This window comes from Amblyomma americanum, chromosome 10, assembly GCF_052857255.1.
Source record: "Amblyomma americanum isolate KBUSLIRL-KWMA chromosome 10, ASM5285725v1, whole genome shotgun sequence".
Taxonomy (NCBI): domain Eukaryota; kingdom Metazoa; phylum Arthropoda; class Arachnida; order Ixodida; family Ixodidae; genus Amblyomma; species Amblyomma americanum.
Window position 1 is genome coordinate 71,816,609 of NC_135506.1, and position 23,618 is coordinate 71,840,226.

Consider the following 23,618-nt stretch of genomic DNA (forward strand, 5'->3'; position numbering starts at 1 on the left):
GATGGTGATTGTCCTAATCTCCTATGCCTTTCATGCTGATTGCTTTGCCTGCCCTTTCCTGCTGAAGGTTCAAATGTGTATAAATGCGTGGCCTATCAGGAAAATAAATAGTTGGAAGTCAGCGCTCTTTTCACTCTGTCTGTCGTCGTCCCTTCTTGTGGTTCGCGCTGCAACACATGTTAGATATGAACCAACTAGCCCGCCAAGCAACCATTCTGGAATACATTTCTAGTACATCGGGCTCTCTTCTGTGTTCTCTTCATCCATGTGTTCTCTCGTTCTTGGCTGCCGACGCAACGTGCCAGGCTCGCACACTGTCTTTCTGCATACGAGGGAAGTTTTTGCCGCCTCCCATTCGCATGAACTTCGGGATCATCAATCCTTCTGTGGGTCACGGAACTCGGATTCTAAAGATTCTACGGTCCGAATGGCGAAGACAGGCCCGGCTCTACAGGGAGTACCTGTTTGTGCAAGTGAACAGGGCTGCCTCCTACTGTTCAGCTGCACGTATGTGGCAGGAATGCCGTAGGAACATCGATCAGATGACGGAGGTCCGCTGGCATGGCTTGCTACCTTGGCTTCGTACTCTTCAGCCCGTCAAGAATAAGGTGAGCCCCTGCAAACCTGTTCACATCGAAGGGGACGCGGATATTCCGGCTGATATTCTACGCACCCTACAGCTCGGGCCAAAGTGTGCCGTCCAACCTAGGATGAATGCGCCAGAAAAGTTGGCGATGGTCAGACAAGTTGCATGACTTGCACCGGAAGATCAGAAGAGCAGCTGTATATCCCAGGGAGTGGATGTTCTCGAGCGTTCAGTGAGGTCGAGACGCACTGTGCTGTTAAAAACTGTGTCTGACTTTTTGTGCAACAACCAACTTTGTGTTCTTTCGGCTGATAAAGAGGGTGGTTTTGCTGTTTTTCCGCATGACCTCTTCCGAAAGAAAGCCTCCGAAGCTATCGAGAGCAATTTTAATAGAATGAACGAATTAAAACTAAAGAAAGCTAAGGCCGTGGCAAAAAAACTGTGCAAGCGGTTAGGAATGCAAACACTCGTCAAGCAAATTCAGGACAAGAAGAAACCTTGTTTAGACATGTTCTTTTCCGCAAAAACACATAAGGATGGCTGCCCACTTCGTGTGATTATTTCAGAAAAGGAAACGTGGCAGAAATGTTTAGCTCTTTTTCTGCAGGATAAGTTGGCCATGCTAATAATTGAAGACCCATTCCTTGTTAGGAACTCCAAACAGGTTGTTGAATACTTGCGGCAGCATAAGACTGCAAATGTATCTGCCTTTTCCATAGACGTAAAAGACCTTTTTTACTCTTTGCCGCATGATGCTCTGCTATCATGAGTTGAACAGGCCATTGATAGGATGGGTGCCGTTTCGTTCCAGAACAGTTGTGGTTTACATGTTAGTGGCTTTCTAGAATTGCTTGATGTGTACCTGCGATCTACGTTTGCCACCTGGGACAAAGGTTTTTACCTGCAAAAACGCGGAATATGCATTGGATCATGTATTGCCCCGGTCCTTAGCGACTTGTTTTTAGCCATGCATGACAGAATGATTGAAAGATGTCTCGAAGGTACAAGTGTTGTCCAAGATTTAGATTTGTAGATGACTTTTTAATCATAACTGACAACACCAATGCGGATTTTCATGTAACAGCCGAAGACGTGCTTGACACATTCAAGCGAAACTTAGCACCTTTAGTTTTGACGCATGAACTGCCCAGCAACAATTCCATTAGATTTTTGGAACTAAGACTAAAGTTTTGCAATGACCATGTTTGTTGGGGGTATGAACCACGGGGAAAAAAGGTTGATTACCCGCTGTGTCTGCCCACTCCAAGCTTGTGAAGCGCAGCGTTGTAAAGCACTGTTTTGTAAATGCCCTGACTAAGTCCTGCGACCATATGATCAAAGAAAGTCTAGCCCTGCAAAATAGACGCCTGTCTGACGCAGGGAACCCGGAGGCCCTTGTGGTTTCTGTGGCCGAGGGCTTGCTCAAGAAAATGAAAAACGTCCGGCAATCTGAAAAGAATGCCGTGACAGGCCCGGATGCACGCAAAAAAGTGGCAGTCATTCCGTATATCCACCAGACTTCCCACAACTTGAAGAAGATTGGAAAGCGCGTAGGCGTTAATGTCGTGTTTTCGGCCCCACTCAAACTATCAGTTCTGTGCAAGAAGACTAACCCGTGCTACAGCAAAAAGGAAAAATCGTGCATGATTAGACACCAGAATCAGTATGTCACTTGCGACGATGGTGTCGTATATCGCGTTCCGCTGTCCTGCGGACGCGAATACATTGGACAAACCGGCAGGTGCATAAATACCAGATTGAAAGAACACAACAAGAATGTAAATGATGGTGACCAGGGCCATCTTAGCACGCACTGTCGTAATTGTGGCAATGAGTCTGCACGTCGCCGCAGAAAACCTTGCGCGCCTGCGTTCCAAAAAAGCACAATCGTTGCTCGACACAATGATCAGTGTGTTAGGGAGATAATCGAGGCGGCAAGTATTGCTCGTGCAGAGGACAGGTGTGTAAGCATGCCATCAGTTGTTCTAACCAAGAAAGAGCTGAAGTTTCTGGATCGATGGTGATTGTCCTAATCTCCTATGCCTTTCATGCTGATTGCTTTGCCTGCCCTTTCCTGCTGAAGGTTCAAATGTGTATAAATGCGTGGCCTATCAGGAAAATAAATAGTTGGAAGTCAGCGCTCTTTTCACTCTGTCTGTCGTCGTCCCTTCTTGTGGTTCGCGCTGCAACACATGTTACACAGCCTATATTTCTAAATGCTTATTCTTTAATTCATCTAATTGTGGGACACGGTGCTTTTACTTGCTGTACTTTTTGTCCCACTGTGTACTTCGGTCAAAGCCCAACATAAACGCAGGTAGAGTCATGTAAATATTTGAATGAATAAAAATAAAAAATTGTACCAAACGTCCTTAATATAATCAGAGAACAGTGGACGGGACACTTTTGTACGCCGCTCCACCACAGTGCATCACACAATAAAAATAATAATTGTTTTTTTTATTGTGTGATGAACTGTGGTCGAGCGGCGTACAAAAGTGTCCATGTTAAACATTTTCCTGGTGGCTGCCAAAGGAAATCTTCGTGACCACCTGTCTTGCAGGTCTATGTGGCTCTACTGTCACCCAAGCGTTGCATGCAGAACTACCATTTTGTCCAGGATGCCTCTCGGTTGGCAAGGCAGTGCGCCGCTCAAGCACTCTACACTAAGGTAAAGCGGGTTATAGACGATAAGGAAAATATCACAAATTAAACAAGTAAAGCTTCTATTAAAAGCGCCATACCGTGAAGTGAAGACGAAGAGAAGGAACAAATGAAACGGGATTACAAAACATTCCAAATGCGGTTACTGTCACAAAATAAGTCTCCAGAGAATCTGAGCAGCGAATACTTCCGTGAAGTCGTTAAAATATAAGCGACGAATAGCAACAACGCATGTGAATATTCGGTGTGGAGGTTCGCCAGGCTGAGGCCGATTAGTTCAGAAACAAGCGCAAGTGCACGCGAAAGAAAAGTTGGCAGCTATAGTTTTTGCAGCTTTTTAGGTGGCGCTGCCTTTATTTTGCGCTATTTGACGCTGATGCCATTTCGTGAAAGTGACGGTCAGTTCGAACCAATGCAAAGCCTCGGTCAAAACCCTTAGGGCCACAGGATTTACATTTGGGCGCAAGTATATCTTCAAGCCACCCCCCCCTTCCTCCCGTGGCGAAATCAAGGCCAAAATATTTTAAAACTTGATGAAAAAGGCATCTTAAGCTTGGAGCACAAAGTTAGAACTTTAGGGGCACCATAAACGCCCCCCAGAATTGCTGAAGAGCAAAATCATGTGGTCGGAAGATCTTCACGGAGGCTTTACTAGCTAGTTCCGCTACATTAAAGGCTTAACACAAAGCTTCGTGAGAGGTATCAAACAGGGCACAACTGTCCTTCCCTCTGCTGCTGCTATCCAAACGCCCAACATTCCCTTTCAAGCACAGGTATTCAGAACAATATTGGAAATGAATGGTTTCAATCTGGACCGATAAAGAACCGGCCTTTGCCAATATATTGGGAATAATTGGTCGATAACTTGTGCTGCTTGGGTGCTCGTCTAGTGGGCGACGCTGCGCACGCACTTGTAGAAGCCGGCGACGGCTGACTCGGTGCCCGGCACGCAGTTGGCCGACGCGTTGTTGAACTCGTCGATGGGTACGATGGTGACACGGCCGCGGTAGATGAGCGGGTAGCCGTCCTCGACACCGTGGCCGGAGTAGCGCCGAGCCAGCACCGTGGCCACCGTGTCGCATGGCGTCTGCAGGGGGTTGTGCCCAACACAACTGAGAGTTTCAGTGGCAGCGCACGGAGCAGGTCATTCTTTAATCCCTACTTCATTGCGTCATCGTAGTCATGTTAAAGCAGTATAGACACTTAATTTTGGTGGCACTTTTTGTTCTCTATAGTGATGCGGAAGGCACTGCTATGCGTAAACGACGTTGCAGTGTTCGCCTACGACCGCTAAATAATTTATAATCAATTTTTTTCCCACGCTCTTGCGGTTTCAACAGCCAAACGATGGCTTTGACGTCGAAGAGAGGATTTTGGTGACGTGTGACATAAAAAATCTCAGATTTAACCGCTGCTTTATCGTTTTAAATTCACTTGCAGTGCTGAAGCCAGCCTTGCTCAAGAGCCGGGATGACAGCGAATGTAGAAGCGCCGATTATATTGCAGTTTTTCATGATTCACGTGATATATAACCTTTTATTGACGTCAAAGTCATCGTTATGCTGTTGAAACGGAAAGAAACAGCACGACAAAGAACTTCGATTATAAGTTGTTTAGCTGTCGTAGGTGGATACCACATATCGATCCGTGTGTAATAATGCCTCACGCTTCAATACAAAGAAGAAAACACGCATCCAAAATTTTGTTGTCTATACTCATCTAAGCCGTCCATTGAAAGAGGCAGGCTTGTTCTGCTGACCTCTAGCCCTTCCTGTGCCAGCGGCGCCCCTCTTAAAAAAAATGATATTCTTCTGTCCTGATTTAGCTCCCTGTTCGCCCTAGAGCTTCTAAAAGTCTGGATGCAACAGTGGCGCCGCCGTCAACGCCACTTTCCCATAAAGGATTTCAACCACCAAGGACATGCCGGGCAGAAAAGGTTTTGAACTTGTATGCGCTGTTGTTGCGCGAAAAAGGCGGATTCCGCCGCAAAATACGCACCTTCGCTGCAATGCTCTGCTCTCTGCGCATGTGAAATTATTTTAATACTGCGTTTTTCACGTCTTTAATAAACTTACCGCAAGTTGGAAGATTGAAGTTAGGTTGGCATGCAAACTTGCACCGCCTTTATTCGAGGTTTCCGCCTAGAAGAGTCGTACTGTGACGGTCGAATGCACGTTTTGTGCCCAACGATAACTGATTCAGGTACGAAACTTCATCATCCCTGCATTCTTACCCATCTCCATGGTGGATGACCTAACGCAGCGTCACTTTTCAAACTAGGTAATATTGATGTACTATATGCTGCGGCTGCTTCTAAACGTTGTCGTCCCCTAGACAACAATTATAAACGTCACTTAGTTATAAAAGTCTGGATGCAACAGTGGCGCCGCCGTCAACGCCACTTTCCCATAAAGGATTTCAACCACCAAGGACATGCCGGGCAGAAAAGGTTTTGAACTTGTATGCGCTGTTGTTGCGCGAAAAAGGCGGATTCCGCCGCAAAATACGCACCTTCGCTGCAATGCTCTGCTCTCTGCGCATGTGAAATTATTTTAATACTGCGTTTTTCACGTCTTTAATAAACTTACCGCAAGTTGGAAGATTGAAGTTAGGTTGGCATGCAAACTTGCACCGCCTTTATTCGAGGTTTCCGCCTAGAAGAGTCGTACTGTGACGGTCGAATGCACGTTTTGTGCCCAACGATAACTGATTCAGGTACGAAACTTCATCATCCCTGCATTCTTACCCATCTCCATGGTGGATGACCTAACGCAGCGTCACTTTTCAAACTAGGTAATATTGATGTACTATATGCTGCGGCTGCTTCTAAACGTTGTCGTCCCCTAGACAACAATTATAAACGTCACTTAGTTATCAACTTATTTCATACCTTTATGCTTCCGCCAGCTCCTATATTTTATTGATGATGATGATCATGTAAGCGGAATAATGACGTATGATCGTGGTCCACCTGTGGCTCATAATGAATCGGAAATCGAACCCTTTGCTGCTGCCTTAAAGTGTCAGTTTCAACTATAATATGCGCACGTTCATAACGCAGCCTTTCGAGGAACACAACACAATAAAAGTTTAGAGAACTCAACCCCCACGACGCGGCTTAATGGCAACTCCCGCACTCTCTACCAGCGCTGGACTGAAGGCATCGGCAAGACCCTAATATGGCGCAATTCATGCGCGGTGCGGACAGGACACTATGCAGCTCATTATTCTCAACACCGCAGTTTATGCACGGAAGTGACAGGGCGCGGAGCCAGCAGTCACTGACAGTGCCAAGATTCATGCACCGAGCTAATATCGCTCCGTGCTGCACATCGCCCACAATGTAAAAGTATATACCCGGTGGATACAGGAGGAGATGGACTACGCGCTTGCAAGCTGGCAAAAGGCAGAATTTGTACGGGGGTGAGGCAGAGGGGTGTCAAGCATTCTCCCGCTATACACGTCTTCTAACAGGAATGAAAAGCAGACGGGGCCAAAGTGAATGTCAGGAGTGAGTCATCAGTTCTGTTCGGAGATGGAATTGTTATTATCGATACCGACAGTGGTGGGCGGAATTCCTGTTCACGGCAAAATCCTCTCCCTTGTCCTCTGTGGCGCCCTGCAGCGTGGGCTCTAGTTTATGTATTTAACAGTACTGTGCAGCATTGAAAAAATAATCCGTTTTTCTGCGTTTGCTTCTACGTGCCGCAATATTTATGTTTCGAATGTATCATTGTAATTTGGAGTCTGCAATTGTCATGACTTGCATAACGACTGCAGTGTATGGCTTTGGGGGCCCGGCGTATGCACTATTTCTATCCCTCCGTCAAACTGAAGAATGTTTCATAATAATCCCCAAAGAACTCGGCCTAGGGCATCCCCAAAATGTAAGGTGCACCTTTTATAACCTCGCGGGTAGAGAGACATCCCTGCTGTCTGTTTACTGGTACTACCAGCAGCAAAACATTTATTCCAGAAGAGCAGAGTAAGGGCTCAGGAGATGGTGGAGAGATAGATTTGAAGCTGCAGTGGACGGTCTTCACGATTCCAGGATCTCGCTTGCCTCCGTCACCGCCTTGGTCCTCGTCACCAGCATAAGCCTAACGTAGCTGGAATGAGCGAGTGCTTGCACATCTCAATAAACATATGCAAAAATCTGTTGGTTCATGCCCGTAAAAGTACCTCGGAACAAGAAGGCACTAAAAGTAGCGCTGTTCAGTTACTATGGCCAGAGTGCCACACATTGAAACTTTTCAACTTCTCTTACTTGATTTCGGTTCAACGTTAACTGTTTGTGTGGAGGTCATCACGGTGATGACCTCCAAGTTTCTCTGCTTTCTCAGTAGACAAAGCAAGCGCGTGCAGCTCTGGATAACTGGCGGAGCAGCGTCAACGGACGCGAGATGTCACTCACGTAAGCGGCCGAGGGCGCGTAACAGCTGCCGTTGTCCGCCGCCCACGTAGCCTGATCGCAGCTGGTCCATGGGGCTGAGCTCTCGACCCAGCGCAGCAGGTAGATGAAGGCGTGCGACACAACGCCGTACTGCGGCAGGTTGGCCATCACCGCAAAGTAGGCCATCGAGTAGCTCAGTCCTGAGAACGGGCACGGCAGATGGCAAGTGAGGCGCCGTCTTTTATCGAGGAGCAGCTGAGCGTACGCAAGTGTCGGCAAGGAAGGGATGTCTCATATGTTCACTTTGAGTGCATTATCCCCTCGAGTTGCACAAGATCAGAACTCAAAGCCGCCCGTGTGCTGTGCGACGTCAGTGCACGTCAAATATCCCCAAGCGGTCGAAATTTTTCCGGAGTCCGGCACTACGGCACCCCTTTCTTCTTTAAATACCTCCCTTTATCGCTTCTCTAGCAGCGCGGTTCGCGTGTCCGCCGAGATGTCTGACAATTACCACGCCATTTCATTTCTTCAAAGTCAAATTTTCAAAACTTTTTTGTTCACAGCTCTAATGTGAGAAGTTCCTCAGGAAAAAAGAGGACCGCCGTGAGGCTTTAAGTGTTTTCCGGTCTCCTGATTTCCTGAACGCCAGAAAAAAAAGCGATGAGGGCACTAAATTATATCAAACCTTTTGTGTGAACGGAGGTAATGAATTTGTTTCGTAGAATTGCTTTCTGGAATTCTTGTTTCGAAGTCTTAAAAAAAAACATGATCTATCGGGGACTCTCGTTTACGGTTTTCAAGTTTAGTGGCTCGGCCCTCCTAAAATTGACACTTGGAAACCTGTGAATCACCTGATGGCCCTCTAAGAAGTCTCTAAAGAATTTTTTTATGGAGCCCGCTCTAGGAAAACCTACATTTCGTGAAGTGGTGTTAGCATTTAATGACGATTTATTACTCCATTTCAGGAAAAACTACCACCTCCATGATGCTCCTTCTTGGCTGGAAAATCTTAGCTTAGCCGCCAACTGCACATAAAGCATCCGGGCATTACAATTCTCAGTAACAATGTATCAACTTTGAATTATCAAATGTTTAGTAGGGGCAAGACAGTCACTAATCGGATAACCATATCTAGCGTGTTTCGCAACTTGATATCTGTAATGTTTGTGAACGGAAGGTTTCTGCCTTTTTCATTACCCTCAGTGGCTGCTCAGCCCTTGTGGCGCTCTGCTGATGAGCAATATTTCGAGGACCCAAACTCGACGTGGCGACCGCATTTTTACGGTAGGAGAGATGAAAAAATTCTTGTGGACGATTATTTTACTGTTTATTAAAAAATTACGGAAATAAGTAGTGCGAAACGGTACAATAGTTCACGGTTTGCTGCATAAAATACCGCGAGCCCTGTGCAGTGAAGAACTAAACAGTCGACTTTGTGGTCATCGTATATGGTCTCTGTTGTAGAGTTAATTTGTTCAATAATTATTCTTGATATGCAAAACATGATTCATAAGGGACGTATTACATGGGCATACACAGAGAAAAATGGCCCATTGAGTTATGTTAGTCTGTCATTTTTGGCCAGTGCTTTCATGCAACGGAAATTCGACAGAATCAACACTTATGTTAATTACATTTGCCTCTTTGCTGCATCCGCCGGCAACTAATAAGTAACCGTACTTAGCATGACGCCAAGAAGCTCCCTCCTGCTCAGTTGCCGAACGATCGCACGTAGCGGTGCCTCCTCTAATAAGAATGCCTCTCATATCATCGCCTTAAAAGTGGCAGCAACGGGAATGCTTCGTTCACTGCTAATCCACAAAGCGGCACGCTCTAACGTCATCCTTCGTCCAAGTGTTTCATGCGGTGGTAGCATATTTATACAGGAACACTACGCTGTTGTGAGAGCCCCCACTAAGTCACTCTGGCCCTCAGACAGAGAGTAGGTTTGTTCAGCTGCCGCGCCGCGCTGCGCTGGGCGGACCTGCTTCATTGACCTGAGCCTAACTACACACGAAAGTAAGCAAGTGCAGTATAGCATAACAATGAGACACAAAAGAGTGTGATTTGCAATTTTCGACCGATACGAGAGTCGTTGCACGCAAGCTGTGATTTAAATTCATCCGCACGGAAACCAAAGCAAGCCGTTAGCGATTAGGACGCCGCCGCTTCCAACTGCAATCTAATAAAGTCTCCTAACACAAAATCCGTAACACGAATAGAAACTCTGTTAACATGAAATGATCAGGTAACTTGACATACGTTTCTTATTCTTGTTCTCGAAGCAATATGGGCATTGGTCCTCACAAGACAAATGAGGAAAGATGTGTGAAAGAGCGGGAGTGCACTCTTCGGTTTGAAATTTCTGAAGGCAGCAAACGATAGGGCTGCGTAATGACCACCTGGCTCGCAATTTCCTTAGCAACGGAAGCGCGCACTCACCTCGGAACAGCGGGCAGCAGTTGAAGATGCCGCGGTTCCCGCTTTTGGTGAACTGGGAGACAACGGACTCCACGTGGAGCACAGGGTAGCAGATGAACGCAGTCACGATCATGTAGCTCACGATGAACGTCCCTGCGCAGGCCACGTGCTCATGATTTCCCAGGACTCTAGATGAGAAGCAGAGAACTAAGTTCCAAGTTGCTTTTCTGTGACAAAAATATGATTGCACGGACAAAAAAAGCAGCAGGACGAACAGGAGGAAGCGAAAAAGAAGTTAACATACATATGTAGAGAGTAGAAGTTTAGGTACGTAAATAATTGGTTATCTATTTCGAAACGGCCTCTGATGTAACCAAACAGCTGTTTCTTGAGTGACTCACGCGAGCTCCCAAGGGCGCTAAATTTACCCCAACCTCATGCGGTACGCAAGGAAGACATGCACGGGATTGAATTATTAAGCGAGCGGGGTAAAGGCTACTCAGCGTTTTGTTGTGGGCACTAGAAGCTGTTGAAATTGGTCACTCGTGCGCTGCTTCACCCACGGCTTGCAGAAATTATCCCGCCACTTTGTTTATTTGACCTGATATGCACCAAAGTAGACATCACAGAACGTCGCCTTCACTTCACAGCCCTTTATTTCCGTAGCTCAAAGACGTTTAAAGCTTTGGTCTATGGGGGATTAACGCCCCAAAGCAACTCAGGCTACGAGGGACGCCATAGTGAAGGGCTCCGGAAATTTCGACCACCTGGGGTTCTTTAACATGCACTGACATCGCACAGTACATGGGCCTCTATAATTTCGCCTCTATCGAAATTCGACTGCCGCCGACCGGTATCGAGCCCGCGTCTTCTAGGTCAGTAGCCACGCGCTATAACCACTGAGCCACCATGGCCGCTTTAGGAGTTTAAAGTGTTGCTTGATTCCCAAGAAGAAGGCACCCAAGAAAATAAAATTTACGTTGTGCCTATCACGTATATTAACAAGATATTACATCGCGTTAAGAGGGCAGAGAGCTGGTGAGACATCGACATTGGTCTCACAGGATCGTTCCATGTGAAAGAAGTTCAAGAAAATACCCCGGCATCTGTGTACTGATATGGTAGCGCTTGCAATAGGCGTCATACCCAATGAAACATCAAAAATATATATATGAGAATGTGAGTGTTGTCTACAAGATCGCACTCTCTTGCGGACGCACTTACATAGAACAGTCAGGGTACTGTTAAAACCAGAATAAAGGCGCCAATGTTGGAGGCAGTTTCCCTCATTGGCTGCCTATGGTCATGTGACGGTACTGTCGATATATCACACTGGCGCACTCGAGCACACAAGCCTAGAAGCAACCATCATATGGCAAGATATTTAATCAAACAGGTCTCAGAATGCAACTTAAAAGAACACACACCCACGGGAATTGGCAAATGGTTTCCGGCTTCGTAATTGTTGGTTATAACAAAGCAGGCAAGGTAATCGATTTGCAGCAAGATATTTAAAGAGTGTTTTGGGCCACAGAGAATCTCAGATTGCAAGCTAAAATGAAATAAACTCCATAAGAAAAAACGAATATTAACGAGGTAGCGTTAAAGGCCCTGTGCTACACAAAACTGTGAGCCACTTAGGGCACGTGACCTTGCGGCGTAATCTCAACCTTCCCACAGGATAGTGAGCAAACTGCCCACCATGACAGGTGGAGTTACATTAATGACGAAGCACGAGCTGCAGTTCCCCCCTGGTTAAGCAAGTTGTCGACCTTGTTCTGAGAGTAATGATACTCAAGGAAGAAGTATTCGGTGAAACACATTACTTAAGTATTTAATTGTCTTGACAGAGATAAACACTGCCCAATGATCGGTAATGCAACACGCAGTTGTCTGAATGCTGCCTAAACAGTATTTAGACTGGTTGGTTTCTCTCAGATGCACAAGCTGCTATGCGCCGCTTGTTACGCTCCGCCTCTTGGCATCTCCGCTTGGCAAGACGCTTTTCGCACAGGTGTCTCCGCCGCTCGTTTAGCCTTCTGACGTTCATTCTTTCTCTGAAGAGCAGCCAAGTGCCAGGTGACGATTTCTGGGTCCAAAAAATTGATCTTCTCCTGACGATACGACCTTAAAGTGGCGACTGGAATCTCTTTTTCGTCACCCATACGAAGCGAGTGTGATACACCAAGTCATATCACCTCAGCTTTTATACACACAGCCGCACATACGCAGTTTATCCGCGCTACCCCACACGCGGCCGCGGCGACGGCCGAGCTCTGACGTCATGCACTGCGCATCAGGTGCCCTTCTCCAGTTGCCGCGTATGCGCATTCACGCGCGGCGCCGGCGGGCGTATTTGGGCGGCGGCGAACCCTGGCATCGTGCGCCGCGCACCTGCTGCTCCTCTCTGGTTTCACGCGAGCGCACTATCAGCCTCCCAGGCTCACGGCGAAATGCTCGACTGGGTAGCGTAGTGTAGCTTTCGCTAAAAAATAGCTTGTTTACTTAGAGTCCAGCACTTTGGCGCGTGGCTGGGCAACGTCAGATTGCAACATCATCACCTGCGCAACGGCAGTGCCTCTTTCCAGGACTCACCGATCCCGTACCGCAGCACCAACAGCGGGCACCAGAGGAGGCTCCGCAGGTTCATGGAGATGGCAGCCAGGGCCGCGAACTGCTGCGCTTTGCTGGACCACGTCTCCCGCTGCCGGGCCATGCCGTGCGCTCAGCAAGCAGACTTCGTCGTAGCGGTCGTTAATTGTCGTTAATACGAGCCGGAGCTTGACAGGAGCCTTCTGCGGAGTGAGATCGCTTAACGCATTCTTCTTCTTCTTCGTCTCCTTAGTAAGCGTGGCAAATGCACACGCAGGGAAGGAAGAAAGGAAGGCCTCAGACGTTGCTGGCACATACCAACTACGGGGCAGTGGCCAAGACACAGGCGGTTGATTGCTGGATACAGGAAAGTTTTGACGGGAAAAGGAGTGGTAATAGAATGTAGTCTGAGAGATTGGAAGATGAAAGGGCAGGGATCCTGTTAACTTCAAGATCAAACACGGGACATTGGCTAATGTGCATAATAGTATACAATGCCTGTAATGTTTCAATGTCGTACTGAGTCAGAGTGGAAAAAAGAAATCAGAATGGGAGTGGCTGCGTTTCTTGATGAAAATTTTGCACAGCAGAGCGCATACTCCTGTCGTTGTTGTTGTTCCCCTCACAAAATGGCACATACCCACAAGGGGATTGGCCATAACCAGGCGGTGACTATTTAAATTGCAGATTGCATATGGCAAGCGTGGGATGACCTAAAAAATAGTGTAACTCTGTTTCCATAGCAGAGGAGGTTGCAGGAGGTTAGGGCGGCCTAAGAAACTTAAAATTAGGTAAGGGAATCAGTTAAAAAATAGATTGAGAGAGAGAGAGTAGGAATCGTAAAAGTAGTTACCCAAATAAGAAAGCTTATGATGGTATGGGCAGTACGAAAGCTTATGAAGGTAGACTTTTTGATTCTAGCAGATAATTTTGGACGGCAGAGCAAACATGCCCATTGGTATGGCCAAGCATAGAAGCGCCAAGGAACAGTACAACCGCAGAAGAGAGACGCATATTGAGATTTTTCATTGGGACCTCTAACAGTCGCCTCTGGATCGATGAGTAGCGACGACAAAAGAGAAGAAAGTGCTCTATTGTTTCCGGCTCAGCACAATACCAACACAATGGGGAGATCGACAGAGGAGGCCTGTAGAGGTCGCTTCGCCAAGTTGTGCACTTCTTCTTGGGCGCGCTAAAGACGTTGGTGGAGACAGTGATATTTGTGTTCGTCTGAAGAAGGTGTGTTCACTTTCAAGAGTAAAATCATACCGGATATGCGTGTAAAGGTGATATTGTTTAGGTAAAGTCGGTGCGTGCTTTTAGATCTGCATTGCTAGGTTACAAGTATGAAGTAATTGCACATTACCATCCACCTCAGCGCAGCCGTGAGGCTGAAAGGCAAAGCAATTCATGTTTGTCAGAAATGTTGAAGTTGCGCTAACATAATGCAGTTACAAAGTCATGCACAGCACAACGCGTCCACTAGGTGCCCCTCTAACACTCTTGAGCGTACGACGCTTCGTGTTCTACGTGTTTCTGGCTATCCTGGCAACCAGAGAGCATTGGTTCGAAACACGCTGCTGGCTATTTTCTTTTTCTATATTATGATTTCAGGAATTCTGGTATTTTTCTGTACTGATGCCGGAAGAAGAGGGACGCTATGTTTTGAGCAGAACATGCTCCTTACGCTGTCCCGTTAACAAGAAACAATAGGCTCCACCCAAGAAGCCGTAGTCGAAGGAGAAAAAGGAACGCAAGTATTATGTGTCACTCATGGCTTGCGTAAGGAGAAAATTTTCGAAAGGAACCTTTATCGATAGCACTGCAAGGCGAAGAGTAAAAATCTTATTCATAATCTGCCATGGCAACTCAGGGTTGGACGGGACAGTGACCTCGAGTGTTCCAGATCCAGAAGCTGTGTGTAACCAGTTACAATGAGTAATTTCTATTTATTGCCAGGTGCGACGTTTCAGTAGAATCCTTCATGACAATTGTATATCTATATAAATCAAGAGCAATCGGGTGGATGGGGCACTTCTTTCAACACACTAGTGTTTGCATAGGTTTTGACGTGGCACCCGTTTTGAGCAATATTTTCCCGGCCGAAGCGGACAGACACATTCCGTGTAATTCGGTGGGGCTAATTCAAAAAATTTCAAGTATGTCGATGACTATCTTGTGTTTTCTTAAATTTCCGAAATAAAACGGAGAATCCGTGACATATTGAAGGCTTTCAAAGAAAGCATCTCAGGCCTGAGTTTCGCCGTTAAAACGTCTAAAGAAGAGGCAGGTAAATTTTTGCATTTGTCGTTGACCATTCACCACGATCACATTTACTCGACCTACAGCCACCAGTCGGCCCAAGCTCTCTTTGACTACTACTCCGGGACTACTCCTCTGGGCACTCATAAATAATCAAGAATATTTTTGCAACGTCCTGTGTATAAGGAACGTCTTGCAAAACACAGCATCGCGAACAACCAGCGGTACAGTCCAGGCACAGACCAGAGGCAGCGGTCAGTCCAGAGCACGCACGAGGGACGGAGCGGTCGGCGGTCGAGCTTCGGAGCGTTCGGCATCTCTCGTCGTCTTCTTCGTTAAGCGGCGCCAGGATCTGAAGATTCCAAAGCTGAAGGCCAGTCTTACAATTCCCCCCGGGGCGAAAGGGCGCCATCCTGGCTTCCTAGGGTGATGTGACGACAATGGAGTCATAGTATGGTTTGAGGCGGGTCGTGTGGACAATGGCGCGGTCTCGGAGACGATGATCAGGAGATACCGTAAGGGGTTCGATGAGGTAATTGACGGGGGATGTCTGCTGAAGATTGTGGTAGGGCCTGTGGTACTTGCTAAAAAGTTTGGAGGAAAGGCAGGGACCTGAGGAGGGTACCCAGAGCCAGACCAAAGAGTCAGGAGGGTAAGCAGGAGGAAGTGCAGAGGGCTCAAGGGTGCTTTGCCGCTGCTGCTGGGCGTGAGAAGTGAAGGACCGGGGACGCTGTCGGCATTGTTCGGCATAAGTTGCGGCTGGACAAAGAGATGTAAATTCATAATCGTCAGGGCGGTAAGGTAGAATGGCGTCCGTTGTGCAAGAAGCTCACGGCCGTAGAAAAGGGAGCACGGAGAGAATCCGGTGGTGGCTTGAGCAGCGGATTATAAGCGTATGTGACAATAGAGAGAACGCGGTTCCAGTTACAATGGTCGGAAGCAACGTACATGGCCAGCATATCGCCGAGGGTGCGGTTAAAACGCTAAACCATGCCAATTGTCTGGGGATAGTAGGCGGAGCGTGTGCGGTGAACGATGTTGCATTCCAGAAGGAGGCCTTCTACAACTTCAGAGAGGAAGGCCGTACCTCTATCATTGAGCAGCTCTTTGGGCGCACCATGGCGAAGAATGGTGCGATGGAGAATGATGGATGCATTGTCGAGGGTTGTAGCGGATGGTGAAGGTGACGTTTCTGTGTAGCATGTAAGGTGGTCGATGGCAACAATGATCCAGCGGTTCCCGGTTGATGTGCTGGGAAGAGGGCCGTAGAGGTCGATGCAACCCGCTCGAAGGGCTGCGCTGGGCAAGGCAGCGGCTGCATAGGAGCGGAGGGTCGGCGAGGTGGATGTTTTGGTCGCTGACATGCGGTGCAGGACTGAACGAACTGACGGACATACCGGGCCATCCCACGCCAGCAGTACAGCTGTCGTAGACGGGTCAAGCTCTTCAAGAATCCGGCAGGGGCACATTGGGGACCATTATGGTAGAAAGAGTAAATGAAAGAGCGCAGATGTGTCAGAATGACGAGAAGCCACTTGCGACTATCCGGGAGGTATTTGCGGCGGTAAAGAAGCTCGTCTCGTAAGGCGAAATCGTGTGCCTGACGGCGGAGAGCACGGGAAGGAGGTCGAGCCGATTGGCCTGATAAGAGATCTAAGAGGCAAGTGGGTCTTTGCGTTGCTCGGAAGTCATATCAGCGAACTCAAACGTCAAAGAAGGCAGGGCGGGTATACAAGGCACTGCCTCAGATGGTACAGGCGAACATGAAAGCCATGAGCATTGGCATGTTTGCGGCCGGAACGATAGATAACGCGAATGTCGTACTCTTGGAGTCGAAGAGCTCAGTGCGCCAGTCGGCCATAGGGATCTTTCACAGAGGGCAACCAGCAGAGGGCGTTGTGACCAGTGACTACGTCAAAAGGGCGCCCGTACAGGTAGAGGCGAAATTTGACGATTGCCCAAAGGATTGCTAAACACTCCTCGGTGACAGAATAGTTGGCTTCAGCTTTTGTGACTGTCTGGCGGGCGTAAGCGACAACGTATTCGTCAAAGCCTTAAGCCTTGCTTGCGCGTAGCGAGTACAGCACCGAGGCTGACGATTCTGGCATCGGTGTGGAGTTCCGACGCAGAATGAGGGTCGAAGTGACGCAGAATTGGTGGAGTTGTCAGGAGGCGACGGGGTGTCGTAAACGCTTTATCACAGGCTGGCGACCAATCCGAAAGATCGTAGTTGGAAGGGAGCTTGGTCAGGGGGAGATGATATTGGCGAAATTGCGGACAAAGCGGCGGAAGTAGGAGCAGAGGCTGACGAAGTTGCGGGGGTGTCTTACAGAAGTGGGGTTCGGAAATTCGGTCACAGCTCGCAACTTAGCCGGGTCCGCGAGAACGCCATCCTTCGATACGTCATGTCCAAGAATAGGAATTTGCCGAGCTCCGAAGCGGCACCTTTTCAACTTGAGTTGGAGGCCAGCGTCGGCCAGGCAGCGAAGAACAGTCTCAAGGCTCTGGAGGTGAGACGAAATGTCCGGAGAAAAGATCACAGCGTCGTCTAGGCAACAAAGGTATGTCTGCCACTTAAGCCCTTGGAGTCCCAGGTAGCACAACAGCATTTGTCGAACGTTGGGCTATCATTGACAAAAATTGGCACGAACATCGGTCCTACACTGGCATTTATGCTGAGCGCTACCATTTTGACACATTGGCCCTACTTTCATGTCAATTTAGGGCCAATGTACTGCCGATTAAGGGGTCAACGTAGGCCTGACGTTAGTTCTGCGGCATGGGCCAGTAAAGGTCGCAGGTTGGCATCCAGCTTTCGAACATGGGCATCCATTTTTCGAACATTTGCATCCAGCCTTCTAACATTGGTATCCAGCCGTCGAACTTTGGTATCCGGCTTTCGAACAATGACATCCAGCTTTATGCAACATGGGCCAGTAAAGGTCTTGGACTGGGATCCAGCTATCAAACATTGGTACCCAGCTTTAAAATAATGGTGTCCAGCTTTCGAACCACGGCATCCAGTTTTTGAGCAATGGTATCCAGGTTTCGAACACCGGCACATTCAAACCCGGTTTCTGGTTACTGACCAGCATTTTTGATTTAGTCTTCGAAAGTAACCAGGCTGCATGGCTGGCTTCTTGCTTGGAGTAACAAATATGGTAGAGTAAGAACCCTAGGACGTCCTCACAATTCAACACTCGTCTTTAGGGAAGGGCTGCCCTATACAACGGAGATGCAAACCTTGCACCCTGGTTCCTTTTCGCAAACATGGTACTATTCACCTACCAGCCCGCAGGAAGGTAAGAAAGAAAAGAGCCAACCAAAAGTATTAAAAAAGGTCTTTATTCAAAGCAGCTGAGAGGCTCTTGAGGTGGCGTGCCTATAGGCAGGGCTCGGGCAGGGGTCAGGACCTGGAGTGGGGTGCCGGGCTTGTGGTGGGGTCCTGGGCAGAACTTTGGTGGGGTGCTGGGCAGAACTTCCGGTGCGGTACATTTATTTTCATGTTTGCTGCGTGCCGATGATTCAGGTTAGACAACACAGCTCGGAAATCTGCTGTAGCACGGCTAAGAGATCCATAAAGTGCTTACCGAAGCTGTCCTCCTGTGAACTGATCAGTCATATCTGAAGTAATCGTAGCACTCCTCTTGCAAAAGGACTTTTCCACTGCACTCAAATTGCTTGTCCAAATCTTCCACGATGATCTCATAATGCGTTGAGCCTGCAAAGAGAGGCATGATGTCACGTTAACCTAAATATGGCCGTCACAGGACAAAAACAGAAATGATTAAATAACACTGACTTTTGTGAGGTACAGTCGGCGTGAAAACACTCGACACACATTATACAGGAAAATTTGTAACAACTAGCACCGCATTTTTCGCACAAAGTGAAATTTAATTTGTCTTGTCCCAAATTGCTGATTTTTAGTTATTTGCGCCGTTTCGCACTTCCAGTAAGGTATTCGATGTGAAAAAAAACTAAGCAATGTAATATTGAAAGGAAGTAAATGTTTTATTTTGTTTTATTATCATAACTACGTGTCTCTAAACTGTGAGCGCATTTTTTGTTCAGGTAAAGATGCACAGGTTGTAGCATCTCCTCTATATGGACGTAAAAACAGCAGTTTCGAACAAAGTTTGTTTGTTTGGATGGGGTTAAAAATAAATACTTTGGATGAAAAAAACTCATAACACCTCTGTTTTTTTTAAATCCAACAATTTATCTTAGTCGCTTCCAATGCATGTAATACACATTCGAAACTGACTTGAAAACCACACAAAACACCCGTCTGACAGTCCAGAGTAGTGGCTTTTTTTTCATTGAGAGATAACTTGGCAAAAGCTTTTGCCTTAAATTGTGGATTTTCAATTTCACCTGCAAGTGTGCTAACCACAGAGAAAGAGCGCAGAAGTATTATACATATCCTTACCGACCGTTCTGTAGTGGAACGCAAAACAGTTCAGATTTATATCCTGCATAAGCTGTACATGACAAACGTATTCCTGAATGAATTGGATGAAAGGTAAGAAGAATTCAAACCCGCTGTTCGACGAAGTAGTGAATGTTTGGTGAATTCATTGCACCAAGGACGAAAAATAAAATTCTTACCATTCGGGAAGTTCTGCACTGCGCACGACGTCAGGCCAGACATTTGGCAATGAGAGTAGATACATAGAAGTCGTCCTCGTGCTTTGTCTCCTCTTCTCCTGCCAGCAAAAATAAAGCCGCATGTAGTCAGAGCAACACTTACTCCCAAAATCACATTGATTTCCTAACGTATCTCAAGATAAAATATTTGTAGTACTTACAAGCAAGGTATTGCAGGCCAGGGTAGTGAACCGCGTCGGAGCTCTCACATAGTATCGGATGTGGGTTTTCGCTTGGGCAGACTACGAACGGAGGCAGCTCGAGTGTGCATGCTCTTTCGTCGCGTTGGCTGTGCGGTTGGGGGCCGCCGTGCCAGGCAAATCAAGACTCGTCCCGTCAAAAGAGGAATGTGTCGTGGCGATCATCGCGCTGTGACGAATGGCAGGGGAGACGACGGTGATGGGAGGGAGGGGCAGCAAGGAGGGGAGTCATTTTCTTTTACGCAGGTTTTGTGGGCCCAAAAAAGTTTCGAGCTGAAAGGTAGACAAAAGAAAATTTTGGGGTTGGGGGGGGGGGCAACGAGAGGCGCAGCACTTACCTGCGCGTGGGAGAAACAGCTAGGAGAAAGTGAGTAAAAAAAAGCGCCTCGTGGGGGGGGGGGGGTAGCGCGCTGCCTTGAAAAGGGCACGTCCGGGAGATCGGTTGGAAGAGATAGGAGACTTCAAGAGAGAGAGGAGGCGGAAACATGTCAAAGAGGTTTGGAATTCTCCGAGAATGAGTCATAAGCAGTTTTGAAGGTAAGGATGTGGAAAACGTGGAAGCGTCAAAGTTTTCTTGCAAAGCCGCTATAGGCTCCGTGCGCTGCAGTTTGGTGCGCGCGAGTGGCGCCACCTGGTTAACAGCGGTTGCGAAAGGCGGACGCAGCCGACGCAGCTCTCTGGTTCAGTTTGCAGTGAGCGAGGCGAGCGGTGAGATGTTTCGTTCGAAGGCGAAAACATACCTGGATAATTATGGGTGCTCGACCTACTGCTCTGTTTAGCAATGTCACAACAGCTATAAAAATACTGCAGCAAAAGGTACCGAATATATTGTTACGATGAAGTGGCAGTGGAAGACGAAGTGGCCTCTCGCGTGAAAGGACGAACGAAGAAGAGGTGGTTAATGCAGCTCCCTGTTCGTGTTGGTGCTCCCTGCTAGGAACTATTCTAACCCCCAACACTTGTAAATAAATGTAAATAGTATTTCCCCGTAACAATATTTTAACTTTCTTTGGACATCGTGCATGCTCACTCACGCACAGAGGGTCTGCTGGAAATGAGTACACTGTGGAATTAAATTGATGAGTGTGAACTGGGAAAGGGTTGACACTGACTAGGGTGTTTTGAACGTGCCATCATTGGTAGGAGTTGCTTTAGGTCTTTATGTAGAGGGAAGGAATGCGCTCAGTCAGTCACAGGAAATGGTCTACGGTGAAGTTCTTGGAGCTAGCATCTGAAGTTTGAGTCTTCGTTTGTTATGCTCATCTGTGGTTCAGCGAGTCAATTTTGCTTCTTGTTTTTTTGTGCTTGTGTGTATGCTGTGGGAGCGACGTCGTACTTCTGAGAATGCTTATGTTGTTTTCACATTGTTTCGCCTGTTTTGTGCATTTATTTGAATCATTTTATTTCCTACAGTGGTTTAATATTTTGTATGCTTATTTGTTGCATTTCTGAGATCTCAAATCCTGTTGTGGACAAGGGAAAAGAAAAATAGAGAGTGGTTCAAATTTCCCTTTATATATTTCTTGGATTTCACAACATCGCTAAACCCTTAATTTCTGGAATAATTATTTTGATTTTAATGAAGTTTATCGTCCCAATGCAACTCAGACTATAAGAGGCGCAATAGTAGGAGGTTCCAAATAATTTGAACCACTTGGGTTTTTTTTAACGTGCACTGACATCACGCAGTACGCGGGCCTCTAGAATTATGCCTTCATCAAAATGCGTCCGCCGCAACCAGGATCAAGCCCGAGTCATTTAGGTCAGCAGCTGAGCACCATAACCACTGAGCCACCGCCGCGGCCTTTCTAGAGTTAAGTATTTACCAAAAGAAAAATACGACCGAAATAATTCATGTAATTGGTGCCTTCACGAAATCCCTGGAATGAAAGTCCTCTAACTGTGGAAGATATTTAGCAAAAAATCCATCGCATTTTTGTATGCTTAGAGCTATGCTTCTCTGAGGGGAATACACAAAGTAAAGCACAGTTGATCCTGCAGGATGTAGAGCATTATAATCTGATATGTGTAGTAAGTGCGTTTTTCGCAATTCTAGCCGACCATTCACATAGCGGATGTCATAGTGGGTGTAAATTACATAGCTGATTTCATTATCAGTGTCAGAGACTTTTCTCAAACTGTAAAGGTACTTAATTATTCTCAATAAGCTCAGCTGCGCTGCCAAATATTGCAGTGCCGTTGGGACTGCAACACAATCATGACTGCTCGCCATCGGTGATCAGCCCAACCAGAAAGCAATTGAAACTAATTGTAGCAGTGGTGGCGCCAAGGCTTTCAATGCCTTTAAATCCGCAGAGAAGCAGGCATCGCGGTTAGTGCTCGTCTGCTATGCGGCCGGGCTGACGCGAACGCACCGGCATGAAGGAGGGCGCCGGGCCAACACGGCCAGTCTCGAGGAGAGCGCGGGCTCTCCCCTCGAGAGACCGGCCGTGACTGAGCGTCCGGTTAACGCGGCGAGTGCCGCGAGGCGGCGCTGGCGATGTGGTTGCTGCTGGCGCTACCATACCAGCGCACGGAGCCCATAGAAACATCATGTCTGGCGACCGAAAACTTTGAAGTGAAAAATGTGGAGCTCGAGATGTACTTCGCCAAAACGACCTCAGACACTCGCGCATTCTGTGGGGCCGTTAGTTCAGGATGGCTTAAATGATTACATGAAATAACGAAAACATAAAAGAATAAATTAAATATTATGCAAGCAAATGCGCACTTTTTCATAGTATTACATACGGGACATGGGGCAAACAAGCTAGGTTAACATGCGTCTAACACCATTTGTCAGTAGATTTATTCGCTGGTCGTCGAATAATCTTCCAACGTTTTGTTGGTGTGGAAATTTCAAACAAAAAGCCAAAAGAAACAACATCGTGTTGAACTGTGGCTCGCAACTATTGCCGATGCTTTTCATCAACAAAGGTAATAATCGAAAGAAAAAAATAATTTGTGAGCAAATAAGTAAAGACGTCAGCAAGAGCTGTAGCCCTCAATGAAAATTACGCAACAGAGCCATAATATGCACAAAAAACAACATTTTGAAACATTTCGATCTGCAGAAAAGGAAGGAAAAAGCAAATCGAAAAACACAGGGCAAGGCGCGATCACAGGGAAGGACGTACGGAAGCGTAGGAATCTTTTACCCCGTGTTGAAGGGGCGGCCTAATGTTTCGCGCGTGCGCAACTTATAATTCTAAATTACGAGGCCACAGGTTCGTTTCTGGACGTTGCTAAAATGGCACACAAAGTCGGCTTAGGGAATGCACTTGCACCAAGTTATTACTTTTGATTTAGTATCTCTATTAAGCAAAGATTCACTGCGCAGTGTGGCAGTGAATTCTCTAGAGTGAAGCAAAAAAGCGCTTTTCTATTAAAAAAATCATGAAATGAAAGTCATTTGATTTTTTTAGAAGGAAGCCCTTTTGGGCTGGTTTTCAGATGCTCGCGCAAACAGAGCGTGCAAAAACGCTTTAAAATACGTAAAGTTCATACAAATAGGTGGGTTGTTATGCCCAGAAATCGGACAAAGGCAACAGCGTGAGCTCTGTGCACTTCTCAAAAAAGTATTTTTTTTATCAGCGGCGTGGCTAAGCCATATATAGTTAAACGAATCATTGCAACTGGGTCAGGCCAGCACATATTCGTTAATTACTAAATTTACCAGACCTTTTGAAAGGAATTTTAGTGGTTAGTTTCAGCCGCTTCTTGTTCCCAGTATAAACGATAGAATTCTACAGATCCGTAGTTGTCTGGATGGTGTCGAAGTCGGCCTTAGGCCCGTTTCACATGCATGCGATTTTCGCCTGCGACACTGCGAACTCCGTCGGTCTGTGAC

At 47.1% G+C, this 23,618-nt stretch overlaps 1 protein-coding gene across 1 annotated transcript; it reads right to left on the reverse strand.

The window, feature by feature from the left end:
- Positions 1–4,136: 4,136 nt before the first annotated feature.
- Positions 4,137–12,839, reverse strand: LOC144108399 (sodium-dependent dopamine transporter-like). Its single transcript, XM_077641645.1, has 4 exons — positions 12,660–12,839; positions 10,086–10,217; positions 7,665–7,843; positions 4,137–4,337 (listed from the first exon to the last, which is right to left on the reverse strand). Exons 1-4 carry the CDS (start codon positions 12,778–12,780, stop codon positions 4,137–4,139), a joined length of 633 nt encoding a protein of 210 aa, XP_077497771.1. The 5' UTR covers positions 12,781–12,839.
- Positions 12,840–23,618: the final 10,779 nt, after the last annotated feature.